The 15666-nt window shown below is 51.6% G+C and overlaps 1 protein-coding gene across 8 annotated transcripts in view; it reads left to right on the top strand.

The window, feature by feature from the left end:
- CKAP5 (cytoskeleton associated protein 5) overlaps nucleotides 1-15666 on the top strand; it is a 901993-nt gene that overhangs the window by 312386 nt on the left and 573941 nt on the right. For all 8 annotated transcript variants that reach the window (XM_086959680.1, XM_086959676.1, XM_086959682.1 and 5 more), the window contains exon 21: nucleotides 1734-1879. In XM_086959680.1, coding sequence (XP_086815806.1) covers nucleotides 1734-1879 — 146 coding nt within the window. The remainder of the gene's footprint in view (nucleotides 1-1733; nucleotides 1880-15666) is intronic.

Here is a 15666-nt window from a genome sequence, read left to right as displayed (position 1 = left end):
ACCAATCTGTAGAGTTACCTGTGTTTTTCCAAAACCCAGACTCTGTAGCAGAAAGGGCTCTACGCACACTAGATGGTAAAATAGCTCTTCTCTACTATATAGATAGAACTAAGTCTTTTCGAAAAACAAAACTGTTTGTGTCTTTCTCTCCACCTCATAAAGGCAACCCCATCTGTGAAGGTGGGGTTGCAAGGTGGATTGTAAAATGTATACAAATGTGCTATCAAAAAGCAAAACTTACATAAACAGTTCCTCCTAGAGCGCACTTCACACCAAACTAGGAGCCTCTATGGCTTTCTTAGGAAACATCCCCCTAGAGGACATATGCAGGACAGCAACATGATCTACAACACACACCTTCACTAAACACTACTGTGTTGATGTGCAAGCTGCAGTATGTCAAGCTATCCTTAAAACTCTTTCAAACTACTGCAACGGATACAGGCGACCACCTCTAGGGGAGATACTGTTGCACAATCGATGCGAAGTGTACAATCTGCAGCTCATATGCCTCGAACGGAAAATGCTACTTACCAGTATGCATCTGTTCTTGGCATGTAGAGCTGCAGAGTTGTACACGCCCTCCCTTCTCCCCGGGACCTGTATCTGTTACAGTTTTATCTTACTTAGATGCACATGCATGGACATCTTTTTCTTTACTTCTACTAGCTCCATCATTTCCCATCATGGCGAAAAACAATCTAAGGATGGAGCCGATGCCCATGCGCACTATCGTCCAAGGGAGGAGTCACCTATCTTGTGACTACAAAGACTTCTTCCAAGATGACATCATGATGCAGTCATCCGAGCCCAAAACCAGGTGGCGATCTAATGCGAAGTGTACAACTCTGCAGCTGTACATGCCAAGAACAGATGCATACTGGTAAGTAGTATTTTCCTTCTTGTCCAAGCAGACCAACTATAGGACATACACAGAAGTGGGCCCTGGTTGTAAGAGGCAGACACCCAGGAAACAGATCTTTCAAGGAGCATTTCCAAAGTTTCCATTACCAGTAGGATGGTTAAGTTCTCTTCTAATCAAATGGGTTATATTGCTTGGCTCCTGACTTCATACTTCATCAAGGTGGTTGACATCGGTCAATCATTCATGCTGCATGTAAAGATTGTGTAAAGTAGTTCAAGAACCAGTAGCTCTGCCTCTGGACTTTAGTAAATCTCCCACTTTGAGCCTAGGTTGTCATTGGAAATGGCTAAGATACCTGGGAGTTGTGTGCTTGCTTCTTGCATTAGAAGCCTAGAATGAGGACCAAGGGCGATGTGTGCAACTCCACACCTTTCAGGGAGGACAGGATAGTGTCCAGGCTGGAATGCCTTACGATATTACTAGCAACTCCCGCCTGTTCATGTCCTCACATTCAGTTTGTCCCACACACTTCACGTTAGTCATCCTTTATGTACGTTCCAGATATGATAGGGAAGTACCCTGGTTAAAGGCACTGAATAAACGTTTTTCAGGGGAATACCTGTAGGCAGTCCTAGGCGAAAGGTGTGTACAATATTGGTGACAAAGCATTAAAAGCTATACAGAGGACTTTTGCCAGAACTGTGTGTACTCAACTCATTGACTCCTTGCCCTTCAGTGCGTAATGTCATCGCAATCTTTCACACCATGCAATATTGAATTCCAATTTCTCAAAGTTGTTTAATACATTATAGCTTGCATAAGGCAAGTTTGTGTAGTGTTCTGAGATACCTGTTCATGGTCTTGACAGATGAAAGGACAAACTCCCCCTGCACCAACTCGTGGCATTTCCAAGCACAGCAGCAGCGGTGGTGGTGAAGATGCTGAGGAAGGAGACGATGCAGATGAAGAAGCGGTGCATGATGTTGTTGATCTCTTGCCAAGAACCGATATCAGGTGGGTTTGGATCAAAGATGCTTAACCCCTTCCCTGCAAGGGTTTTTCACCTCCTGTGGGGGAGGAGGGGGCCGCGCCCGGCGCCGCCGTGCTGGTTACGAGCTCAGCTCGTCATGAGGCACAGTGGAGCTGCACTCATGACGAGCTGAGCTAGTCACGGCCACAACTGTTTTTCGAACGTTCAGCACAGCGGGGAAATTATCCCTGCGTGCGAACGTTCCAACGGCCGTAATGAGCTCCGCTTGTCATGAGTGCAGCTCAACCATGCCTCATGACGAGCTGAGCTAGTCATTAGCACGCAACGGGTTAATTGGAACCCGCTGTGTTATGACATACATGAACATACAGCAATTTGCCTCTTGAAGGGACTCTCCTAGCTTTGACTGTTTGAATGTGGTCTTGCATTACCCCCTCACCACTGGCAATAGACTGTGATTATTCACTGTTTTTATTGTGTCCGTAGCAAGCTGGCTCTTTATGAAGTATCAAAATGAGATATACCGTGCAAAGAGTCCAGGAGTCCAGGAGTTCCCTTATGAGTGGACAAAGGATTGTTTTAACAATCCCAAGGCGCTCTCCCAGGGGATAGTGTGGTCGAACAGCCTTAGGCTCATCAGAGAGGACTGCAAAACATCAGCAACTACACACACGGGGGGGCTCAGGTTGCATGAAGCTTGGGGACTTAGAGACACCTTTGGTCTTCTTCTCCACAAGCGATTGGTGCAGAGGTGTCCTTAGGAGTCTGGTTTTTCTGACAGAGCTGTTACTGTAGAGCGGGACTGCAGGCGTCGGAGTACACAGGGGGGGAGGGGGTGGGGAGGGATCTGCGGTGGACTGTGTCTCTGGAGGGCTGGGGGACCTTAGTAACTCAGTTGGCCCACTACAACTCTGGCTTGGAGCGAAGGGTGCAGTGGTGTCTTCAGGTATCTGATTTCTGTGGTCACAAACTTCTTGTGGGTCTACCGGTTACCTGCAGGATGCAGGGAAGTAGGTCTGCTACTTCTCTGGAGCTCTTGGGTCCTTGGTGAAGTGCTGGCTGATGCCAGGCTTTGAGGACTCAAAAGCTGCAGTACAAGTCTATTATTGGCACAATTGTCGAAGTCAGCAGGCAGGCCGGCAGGGTTGGTGCCAAGCCAGTTGTTTGGTCTTCGATTCTTGCTGTTGCGACTCATGTCAGTCTTTGTTTTTCTGTTCAGTAGGATCTGATTTTCTGGTGACAGGAGCTCCCCTAAACACTACGTTTAGGGGTGTTAGGGGAGTGTATGGTATTAGCCAATGGGCTACTACCAATGTTGCCTCTTAATTTTTTTCCCTCTGTGTATAGCAGTGTAAGGTATCTGTGCGCTGAACCTGACCGCGCTTGTGGGTACAGCGACCAATATCAGTGCAGATTGTGTGAGTATTCATGTTAATCTCAGCACCCGTCATGCGCTGCAATTAACATGAATACTTTCTCAGAGGCACACAATCTGCCCTGCACAGGGCTGGCTTTAGCCCTCGTGGTGCCCTGTGCGCCAATGTTTATTAGCGCACCCCAGTGACCACATCCACCAGTGATTCCCTCGCCACCATCCTTCAGCAATACCCCTCAAGTCTCAATTACCACTCTCTCTGAGATGCAGTTAATTTGCTTTAGAGCGCCACTCGTACCAGTATAGGGTTTCGAAGCACTTTACATTGCACACACATTAAACAGAGACAATCAATCATAGGTATGTGAAATCAGTGTACAAGACATGCCACATAAGACAGGACTGCAAGTTGTAGGAGTGACATGTCATCCATACTGGTAGGCAGTATAGTTTGTGCTTTGCCTGGAGAAGCACAAACTCTGATTTTAAAAGGTAACACCATGGTTGGGGGTTCTCTTTACTAATGTACCCAAATGAATCCTTTTTGCAACATTAGGGAAATGAATGGCTAAGGGAAAAAAATCCTAACGCTCCACTCAATACCTTGCAGTGTGCATGAAGTTCATTAACGGTTAATAATTTATTGTTCTATATTAGGATGTTAACTTCTAAACTGCAATCAATAAAAATGACCTTCTACAAAAGTAGTAAACAGCTAACCTATTTTCAGTCTATGCACTTTGTGATTAGTAAGTTACACGTTCTTTACAGTGAGACCTATTAATCCCCTGCACTATCTTAAAACTTCCACTAGGGAATTACGATCTCTCTCAAGGCAGAACATCAATCTGCAGAGTTACCTTGACATAAATTATTAACTGAATTTCTGGAGGCAGGGAATGTCTCAGCAGGTGTTTTGAAAACAATATACCTACAAACATGGCACCCACACCCGTAGTCAGCCACTGGTGTAGTGGCACTGGTCGCACTGCCCTAGAGACGACCCTGGCCACGCAGCCACACCCTATTAACACAAGAAATGCAGCAAGTCTACAATCAGGGTGTGTACTTTCATAATCACTTGAAAGCACACTTCGTGCTTGTAGACTTGCTGAAGTTCTTCTAAGAGGGCACGGCTGTGGGGCAGATTGTGTGCCTTTGTGAAAGTATTCATGTTAATTCCAGTAAAAGACGGGCGCTGCGATTAACCTGAATACTTTCCCAAAGGTACACAATTTGCGCTGCAGCCACACCCTTTTAACAAAAGATTTGCAGCAAGTGCAGGAGCCACTTGATGCTGAACTTACTTGCTGCTCGTGTTCTCTTCCTCAGTGGTCTCTACCTCCGCCTACTGCAGAAGGAAATGACTGTTTTTCTTGTCGCTCACGTTTTAAAAGTGGCGGTGCGAGCGGTCCTCACAAAGCTGCAGAGTATGTGCGCTTCACACACGATAGTGCACATTTGGGGTGACATAGATGTGCGTGCATCTTACAGGGAACAGGGGTCATTACGCCCCCTATATGACCACTTCCTGTGTGAAGTGGACATAACCGTGTCCCAGAGTTCCTAAGTTTGCCTTCACGAAGATGGCCACTTCTGAAAAGTTGTGTCCACTTCAGATTAGGCCACCTTTAAGGTGGTACTAGCCTGCGAATGACCTGCATGTCTGACAAGCTAATTTCCCCACCTGTTTCGATGTCAAAGGGCTCTGGGATACAGACTCAAATTTGAAAGGAGATAGCTTCTTTGAAGCTCCCCTGCTAATCAGCAGGTCATAATGTGGGTAGGGGTGTAAACGCCCTTTCTGTAGTAGGGGATCTCTGTGTATAGTCATAATCTAGTGAATAGTCCCGCCCATGTGAGCGGACCCCGGAGCAATCAAAAATAATCTCCTAAACTGTCAAAACATGCAGACCTGCATAGACACTTAAGAGAATTTAAAGACAGATAATGCAGCCTATATCCACAGGCTACACTGTCCAATACTTCAACAGGAAATTCCACCAAAAACCACAACAGCACAGCCTGTCCAGGATTTTCCACAGAGAAAAATCTTGCTTTTAACAGCAAAACCCTCTGGAATGATAGAGAGGAAGGAGTGGACAGACAAGCCCCATAGGCTGCCATTATGTGGCTCAAAACAGGATACTGTGCCTTTAAGAGAACTTTCCAGAAGCCTCACAGTATCCCAGAATGCAGTGCAGGTCCCTTTCACCTTCAGTTCTTTTTTCCGGCACCTGCTAGCAGGACCCTGGAGCATTGGCTCTTCTTTTCTGAGCTTTTTCTATTCTATTTTTCTATGTTTCTGACCTCCTGAAGGGTCAATCTGAAAGAAAAACGTTCGTATTAGATTCCTTACCTTAGAATATCCCCAGGTGTCAGTCTGGATCCGGAAACTTTTGCGTAGCAGTACCCCTGCGCGTCGGTAGGCGTCGTCTGCAGGCGTCCCCTGCGGCTCCGCGTCCGTCGTCGGCGTTGTGCGCCGTGATGACGTCGCTGGAGTATATAGACGCCGCCTCCGCGTGCTGACGTGAGTTCTTCTTTTTTCCGCGCCAGTTAGCGCAGATCCGAAGAGCAGTACTCCGGTCTTTTGACCAAGTTTTGTTAAACTTCTTATTACTTTTTTGGTGCCGGTAGGATGCCCGGTTTTAAGAATTGTGACAGTTGTGACCGCACGATGTCGGTCACGGACTATCACCGACTGTGCCTCCGGTGCCTGGGCCCCGACCACGACGCCTGCCAGGCCTTGACAAATAAAGCTAGGCGGGAGTGGTCCCGCAAGCTTCTCGAGCTCCGGGTGTCGGCCCCGCATCGAGAGCGGTCCCGGGAGCGGTCCCGGTCCGGCCGGAGGTCCAGGGAGCGTTCGAGGGAGCGTTCGCGGAGCCGTGCTGAGCGCTCCGGAAGTCGTCACCACTCGTCTGGTTCCTCCGGTAGGAAACACAAGAAGTCGGGGCGTCGTCATCGTACCTCCGGCTCCCCCGACGCTCGCGCGACGCGGCCGGGTGTTCGGGTGACCCCACCCCCGCGGCTCCGCAAGAGTCTCCGGCGCGGCCTGCTCCATACCCTCCGGTCCCTGGGCTAGGCGCGACGCCTGAGGAGATTGAGGCGTTCCTCATGGCCATGAGGACGCTCACTTCTCCGACGGGGCCTACGGCGCCTTCGGGCCCAGTGCTACCGTCCGGGGGCCCTAGCGGTCCGGGTGTCCCTGCCTCAACGCCATCGGGTGCTCCGGCCCCGGTGCCGCCGACGGCTCCGACCCCGGCGCCGCAGGGGCCTTCGGGGTCGACCCGGCTAGTCTTCCGGCCTCTCCGGCGCCGATTCCATCGGGGTTACCCCCGACGCCGTCCCCGTGCGGCGCCGGTTCTCCTGCGCCGGCTCCAGCCGGCGCCGGGGCGCCAGCTCCGGGCGTCGTCGTCCCCATACCCTCCCCGAATCCGGACGCGGAGTCGGACCGGCTTCGCACGACGCCGGGCTCGACGCCGATGGGGCCTGTGAACCCCGAGGAGCCGGTCTACATTGTTGACTCCGAATATGGAGATGATGTGGAGTACTGTGAGGGTTGGGAGGGGTCTGAGGACCCTCTGTCACGTGAGTGCCAGTACGACGTGGACTGGACAGGTGATTTTGGTGATGCCAGTGGTCTGGACGACTCTCCTAACCCTGGCTTTGTCTCTCCTCCTTCCGTGGCGTCGGAGGAAGGGGCTGCCTATTCAGTGGTGTTGATGAGGGCTGCCAAGGCCTTACACCTTGAGCTCCCCGTCGCGGCCGTGAGGCCTAACATCCTCACTGAGGTCTTCAAACCGCAGTCATGCCCACAGGAGCCACTGCTGCCGTTTAACGAAGCCTTGTCAGACGTTCTGTTGGGCACGTGGTCCAGGCCCTCTTCAGGTTCGCCTGTTGATCGGAACGTGGCCAGACGCCACCGTCTGTAGGAGAGTAGGGTCTGCAATCCTATGATCACCCAGATTTTTTGCTTTTGTTTCACTGGTTTACGACTTTCTCTGGCTGTGGGCCTGCCAATCAGACCCACAGCCTGGCTGTTCTCTCTCTAAATTACAACATGTACCCTAGGTGCATTTACCAATTGGTACTGGGCCACCTTATCAGACCCTGTAACTCAGGGCATAGGTGTACCCAGGGCCTACCAGGGGCTGAAGCATGTATTATGCCACCCCTGGCTGGCCTCCTAAATTTGACACAACTGGCTGCATGACAGCTGGGGCAAAGTCGTGTAATCACCCTTTGCTATAGATATAGTATACCTATATCTAACCCTAAAATGGACACACATATTCCTATCCGTCACTCCTATGGCAGGCCTTGACAATCCTGAAGGCAGAGTGCTTGGAATCGTGTGAGATGGTGCTCTGGCATGAGCTGAGCCTGTCTGCAGCTTGCGGAACCAAGTCCTAATAGCTGTTCCATGATATCGCATACCATATACTCTTAAGTGCATTATAATCCTCGCGGTTAAATGCTATCTTTGGTATTGCTTTATCAAAACATGTCGAGTAAGGTGTCATACGAATTGGAATACTAACCCCTCGCCAATTCTGGCGACGGGGTTAGCATTCCACCCTTCTAGAGGGACACGACATGTATGTAACTGTGAACCCCGGTTAAAGTTAAACGAAGCCTCAGCTCCACAAAATGGATGCTGCCACCACAGACACGAGTCTGACCCCCTGCAGCTGGGAGTCCTTCCAGCGAGGGGAGCCTGGACAAAGGGTTTCCTGTCGGGGGCGGTGCTAGCACCGTCCCAGACATGGTTTTGTGTATCCTGGGTAGGCAGGGCTTTACAGGAAGGTGACTGCTGAGTGGCACCCCGGTGCTCACTACGCATAGGCCGGTCAGAACCAGTTCCAGGGGCACACCAGCCCCTGGCCTGGGGAAAGTCCGGCATGGGAGAGGGGTGTAACCACCCCCCTCCTAGTCCCACCCATAGGCAGGACCTAGTCACCGGGTCAGCCCCCTTTTTTAGTATAAAGATAGGAGCGGGCCCCCTGTTCAAATTAGATCATCTTTGGAATCAAGACACGACTTTCTGCGAAAGGCATCAAGATTTCCTTCAAGATTCTCCCTTGTGGCTAAGGAGTAGTCACCCTGCATCAAGCGGGCACCATCCTAAGAACACTGCGGTCTGCTGCAAGTCCTTCATGAAACCGACGACCCAGCTCGACGAGACCCGGCTTCCCTGGCACCTCTGACCTCTACTCACCTCTACAGCAAAGCTGAGAACCGTGAGTGCGACGAGACCTCGAGGGACCGACGATCGCCAAGACTGCACGACTTCTTTGCAACAAGCCCACCGTGTGCTCCACTGGTGAGTGCTTTGGGGTCCGAGAAGCCCCAACCCTGAGCAGCTCCAGCACCGAAGATCAGCCCTCCAGCATCTCCACGATCTGCGTGGGGCCCTTCTGCTTTTGCGTGCTCACCGCACTGTGTGGCTACTAGCCGGCTGGCTTGTGGCCTTCTTCACGACGCCCGACGACATCACTGCTGCTGGTCTGGTTGCTCCAGACTGGCCCTTGCTTCCTTCTTCAAGAGAGGCACCCCGGACCCTCCTGGTCCACTCCAGACGCCATTTTGAGTCCACCGCGTGGGCTTGAATTTGCCAAGGCTTTGTTGCCCAATCCTGGGTCCAGCGACGCCGACAGCTTCATCCATCGTGGGACAGCTCGCTCCTCCATCCTGGTCGCCGACAACGCCTCCTGGTCCGTGAGATCTGCGAACACAGCGTCACCCACTCACCTAGTCGAGGTGGCTACCATCCGGTGCCCTCCTGGTGCCCACTGACTACTGGCTAGTAGTCTCGAACTTGGTCCCCTCTGCTTTCAGGTGTCATCTTCCTTCGATCCAGGCTTGGATCCATCGAACTTTCTTCACTGGTCGCCTGCCAGCAACTTCTTTCTTCCAGGCTCCTGGTCCGGCAACAAGGATTCCCGACGTCTTTTGAGACCTATGCAGCTGCAGCCCCTGGGCTAGGTAACTTTGGCATTTCGGTGCCCCAGCATAGCCTCACTATCCAAGGGTCAGGATCCACTTTCGTTTTCTCCCTACCAGGTCGGGTTCGCCCGAGAACACTAACTTTGTCATTACTAGCTGTAGGAGAGTAGGGTCTGCAATCCTATGATCACCCAGATTTTTTGCTTTTGTTTCACTGGTTTACGACTTTCTCTGGCTGTGGGCCTGCCAATCAGACCCACAGCCTGGCTGTTCTCTTTCTAAATTACCTCATGTACCCTAGGTGCATCTACCAATTGGTACTGGGCCACCTTATCAGACCCTGTAACTCAGGGCATAGGTGTACCCAGGGCTACCAGGGGCTGCAGCATGTATTATGCCACCCCTGGCTGGTCTCCTAAATTTGACACAACTGGCTGCATGACAGCTGGGGCAAAGTCGTGTAATCACCCTTTGCTGTAGGTGTAGTATACCTATACCTAACCCTAAAATGGACACACAGATTCCTATCAGTCACTCCTATGGCAGGCCTTGACAATCCTGAAGGCAGAGTGCTTGGAATCATGTGAGATGGTGCTCTGGCATGAGCTGAGCCTGTCTGCAGCTTGCGGAATCAAGTCCTAATAGCTGTTCCATGATATCGCATACCATATACTCTTAAGTGCATTATAATCCTCGCGGTTAAATGCTATCTTTGGTATTGCTTTATCAAAACATGTCGAGTAAGGTGTCATACGAATTGGAATACTAACCCCTCGCCAATTCTGGCGACGGGGTTAGCATTCCACCCTTCTAGAGGGACACGACATGTATGTAACTGTGAACCCCGGTTAAAGTTAACTGAAGCCTCAGCTCCACAAAATGGATGCTGCCACCACAGACACGAGTCTGACCCCCTGCAGCTGGGAGTCCTTCCAGCGAGGGGAGCCTGGACAAAGGGTTTCCTGTCAGGGGCGGTGCTAGCACCGTCCCAGACATGGTTTTGTGTATCCTGGGTAGGCAGGGCTTTACAGGAAGGTGACTGCTGAGTGGCACCCCGGTGCTCACTACGCATAGGCCGGTCTGAACCAGTTCCAGGGGCACACCAGCCCCTGGCCTGGGGAAGTCCGGCATGGATGAGGGGTGTAACCACCCCCCACCTAGTCCCACCCATAGGCAGGACCTAGTCACCGGGTCAGCCCCCTTTTTTAGTATAAAGATGGGAGCGGGCCCCCTGTTAAAATTAGATCATCTTTGGAATCAAGATACCACTTTCTTCGAAAGGACTTCACGATTTCTTCTTCAAGATTCTCCCTTGTGGCTAAGGAGTAGTCACCCTGCATCAAGCGGGCACCATCCTAAAGAACACTGCGGTCTGCTGCAAGTCCTTCATCACGAATCCGACGACCCAGCTCGACGAGACCCGGCTTCCCTGGCACCTCTGACCTCTACTCAACTCTACAGCCAAGCTGAGAACCGTGAGTGCGACGAGACCTCGAGGGACCGACGATCGCCAAGACTGCACGACATCTTTACTGCAAGCCCACCGTGTCCTCCACTGGTGAGTGCTTTGGGGTCCGAGAAGCCCCGACCCAGCGCAGCTCCAGCACCCAAGATCAGCCTCCCTGCATCTCCACGATCTGCGTGGGGCCCTTCTGCTGTTTGCTGTGCACCGCGTTGTTTGGCTACTAGCCGGCTGGCTTGTGGCCTTCTGAACGACGCCCAACGACTTCACGACTGCTGGTCTGGTTGCTCCAGGCTGGCCCTTGCTTCCTTGTTCAAGAGAGGCACCCCGGACCCTCCTGGTCCACTCCAGACGCCATTTTAGGTCCACCGCGTGGGCTTGAATTTGCCAAGGCTTTGTTGCCCAATCCTGGGTCCAGCGACGCCGACAGCTTCCATCTTCGTGGGACAGCTCGATCCTCCATCCTGGTCGCCGACAACGCCTCCTGGTCCGTGAGATCTTCGAGTCAAGCGTCACCCACTCACCTAGTCGAGGTGGCTACCATCCGGTGCCCTCCTGGTGCCCACTGACTACTGGCTAGTAGTCTCGAACTTGGTCCCCTCTGCTTTCAGGTGTCATCTATCTTCGAGGTCCAGGCTTGGATCCAACTGAACTTTCTTCACTGGTCACCGGCCAGCATCTTTTCTTCCGGCTCCTGGTCCGTCTACGAGGATTCCCGACGTCTTTTCAGACCTATGCAGCTGCAGCCCCTGGGCTAGGTAACTTCGGCATTTCGGTGCCCCAGCATAGCCTCACTATCCAAGGGTCAGAATCTACTTTCGTTTTCTCCCTACCAGGTCGGGTTCGCCCGAGAACACTAACTTTCTAATTCCTAGCTACCATAGACTTTTGTCCGCATCTCGCGTGAGAGTGCACACACTGCACCCGAGTCCCCTAGGCCTCCTAGAAGTAATCTAACGATTCCCTAGTCAAGTCCTAGCGATTCCAAAAGCTATTAGTACTGTACTTACCTGCTAGTAATTTCGCATTCCACTTTCAGTGTATATGGTTTTCCGTGCCCCTCGGGCATTTGTATATACTGTGCTAACTTAAGTATTTTTGTAAGAGTTTTGGTTTGTGCTTAGTACCCTGTCCTCATAAAGAGTACAGGGCTGTTGTGATCTTTAAATAAATAACTGTTTATTTTCATAACACTTGTGTGGTGTCCTTTCACTTGGTATTCAAGGGGTATATGTGTGGTAAACAGCTGGCTTAACACGCCCTCTCGAGTCTTTAGCCTTAGACTGCTCGTATCCACGCTACTAGGATAGCTGGTCTATAAGGTTGACTTACAACCAATCATCAATAAGGGTTGCTGGACTGATACATAGTGTTCACTAGAATAGTGAGCACTGCATATCAGGCCACCTTCTCACACTAGCTACCATAGACTTTGTCCCGCATCACGCGTGAGAGTGCACACTCTGCACCCGAGTCCCCTGGGTCTCCTAGAAGTAATCTGAAGATTCTATAGTCAAGATCTAGCGATTCCAAAGCCTATTAGTACTGTACTTACCTGCTAGTAATTTCGCATTCCACTTTCAGAGTATATGGTTTTCCGTGCCCCTCGGGCATTTGTATATACTGTGCTAACTTAAGTATTTTCGTAAGAGTTTTGTTTTGTGCTTAGTACCCTGTCCTCATAAAGAGTACAGGGCTGTTGTGATTCTTAATAAATATCTTGTTTATTTTCATAACACTTGTGTGGTGTCCTTTCACTTGGTGTTCAAGGGGTATATGTGATGGTATAACAGCTGGCTTAACACGCCCTCTCGAGTCTTTAGCCTTAGACTGCTCGTATCCACGCTACTAGGATAGCTGGTCTATAAGGTTGACTTACAACCAATCATCAATAAGGGTTGCTTGACTGATACATAGTGTTCACTAGAATAGTGAGCACTGCATATCAGGCCACCTTCTCACACCGTCCTTGTCCGGACGACCCCAAGTTCCTGTCCACCCATCCCACCCCTGAGAGTCTGGTGATCCAGGCCTCGACTTCCCAGACCGCATTCCCGTCGGCCCCGCCCGACCGGGAATCTAAGAGGTATGACCAGTATGGCAAGATGGTCTTCTCGTCCCTGAGTTTGGGACTGCGGTCTTGCAACACCGCTTGCCTCTTGGGCCGCTACACCCACTCTGTGTGGGATACGGTCGCGGAACTGCTGCCAGAAGGCCCCATGGAGGTGAGGGCGAAGCTCGGCAAGGCTGTCGCTGAGGGCCAAGACGCAGCTAAATATTCCATACGGTGTGGTCTTGATACAACCGACTCGCTGGGCAGAGCGATGTCCACGACGGTGACGATTCGTCGCCACGCCTGGCTGAGATCCGCCAACTTTTCGGCAGATGTCCAAAATGCCTTGATGGACATGCCGTTTGATGGCTGTCGCCTGTTTGGTGACAAAGCGGACCACGCGCTGGAGCGCTTCAAGGACTCCAGGGTCACGGCCAAGTCCTTGGGTCTCTCGACCCAGCGCCAGCAAACTGGTTCGTTTCGCTCCTTTCGTGGCCAAGGAAGGGGCGCCCCCACACGTGCTGCCAGCCACGCGCCGCAACCTCTCACTCACCCTCACTCACCCTCAACACCTCAGCCTCACCCTCACTCACCCTCACTCACCCTCAACCCCTCACACTCACTCACCCTCAACTCCTCAGCCTCACCCTCACCCTCACTCACCCTCACTCACCCTCAACCCCTCACACTCACCCTCACCCTCACTCACCCTCAACTCCTCACCCTCACTCACCCTCACTCACCCTCACCCACCCTCCCTCAACCCCTCACCCTCACTCACCCTCAACCCCTCACCCTCAAACCTTCACCCTCAACCCCTCACTCACCCTCACTCTCACTCACCCTCACTCTCACTCACCCTCACTCTCACTCACCCTCACTCACCCTCACTCTCACTCACCCTCACTCTCACTCACCCTCACTCACTCTCACTCACCCTCACTCACCCTCACTCACCCTCAACCCCTCACCCTAACTCACCCTAACTCACCCTCACTCACCCTCAACACCTCACTCTCACTCACCCTCAACACCTCACTCTCACTCACCCTCAACACCTCACCCTCACTCACCCTCACTCACCCTCAACACCTCACCCTCACCCTCACTCACCCTCAACCCCTCACCCTCACTCACCCTCAACCCCTCACCCTCACTCACCCTCAACCCCTCACCCTCACTCACCCTCAACCCCTCACCCTCACTCACCCTCACCCACCCTCACCCTCACTCACCCTCACCCACCCTCACTCACCCTCACTCACCCTCACCCACCCTCACCCTCACTCACCCTCAACCCCTCACCCTCACACAGTGCAATAGGTCTCAGACCATTTCTGTTATCAAAAGGCTAAGCGCACGTTAACAGTTCCCCCTAGAGCGCATTCCACACGCAAGTTATGGGCTTCCATGGCTTTCCTTGGTAACATTCCTCTAGAGGATATATGTAGAGCAGCCACATGGACCACCATACATACATTTACCAAACGCTACTGCGTAGATGTACACTCCAAACAGCAAGCTGCTGTAGGACAGGCTGTTCTCAGAACTCTCTTTCAGACTGCTGCGGCTGGCACAGGCACCCGCCGGTAAGGAGGTAACTGCTATTTATTCTATGCACAGATATGAATTCAGCAGTCCTCATGCCTCGAACGGAATATGCTACTTACCAGTATGCATCTGTTCTTGGCATGAAGGGCTGATGACATTCATATCGCCCACCCTCCTCCCCGGTGCCTGTTGCAGCCGTAGCTCTCAATCATTTTCAGGCATGGTCATCACTTCGACGATCGCCCACCTCCCCATTGATCCTCGAGCTTTCTCCCCACCCTACAGTCTCTATCACGACCCAAAATAGCCACCCCTTCAGTCTTAACCCCTTGTTTGGTATGGGCTAAAACGGAAAAGCCTAACTGTTCAAGTAAATAGCCCTTCCCTCCCTCCACATGTGTTTCCTGCAAACACACCAGATCCGGCTTCATTATCTTCAGAAATGCTGTAACTCGGATCCCTTTTTGTGCATCATTAAGCCCACATACGTTAAGAGACGCAATTCTACAATGCATTAGAAAACTACGAAAGGTTGATCCAACTTCTCAACCAAACTCACAAAATGCTAAAATCAAAGTGCTCCCGAGTGTGCTGTGTGCCCGTTTACCTCACTCCCCCATTATCCCCTACTAACCCACCCCCCCTTATCCCCCCCGCACCCCATTACAGGCAAATAGGCCTCCCAAGGCCTATGTGTGGACGCTTGGAAATGCAGTGGTCGCCTGAACCCCCCTGCCCCACCCCCCCGCCCCCCCACTCTCCCCCCCCGTACTGTTTCCAAAACCTACTAGAAAAAAAGTGAATACCCATCCCGGGAAAGTAAGGAAATTACTCCAGACTAAACCCCGAACTATACCCTCCTTTTTTGAAACCCAATACCTCCACCATATACTCCTTGGCCTTAATCTCCGAGAAGAACATTTTCACCACCCCTTTAGTGACCACTTTCAGTTTAGCTGGGTACAGTAAAAAAGCTTCCGACCCCAGAGCTTGTATGGGAGCAATAAGCTGTCTGAGCCTCCATCTGCGCTCCACGGTGACGTGGCAGAAGTCGGGCCTGGCAAAAAAGGTTATGTTACTAAAGGAGCGCTTAGACTCTGGCTTTTTCCAGAATTAACAGCCTTAACAGAAATTTGCCAACGTAAATCAAAATAGCTCTTGGCCTGCCCTCTTGACGCCCTGCTTGGCCTTTGCTAATCACAAAAGGGAAACGATGTGCCCTCTGGATTTCGATCTCCCATTGCCATGAGGCTAACTCCGGAAAGGTCCCCTTCAATAAATTCACAACAAAGAGTCTGTCATCCCCTTCCAAGCCCTCTGCCACTCCCTGCAGTCTAATGTTATTCCGCCGCTGACGATTTTCATAGTCCTCGAGCTTCCAGAGAACATCATCCGCCACTTTCTGCTGATCCTGTTTGCGAGT

The sequence above is a fragment of the Lissotriton vulgaris genome, chromosome 2_2 (genome assembly GCF_964263255.1).
Source record: "Lissotriton vulgaris chromosome 2_2, aLisVul1.2, whole genome shotgun sequence".
Lineage (NCBI taxonomy): Eukaryota > Metazoa > Chordata > Amphibia > Caudata > Salamandridae > Lissotriton > Lissotriton vulgaris.
Note: the sequence above shows the minus strand (reverse complement) of the source record. Positions and strands in the feature narration are given on the sequence as shown.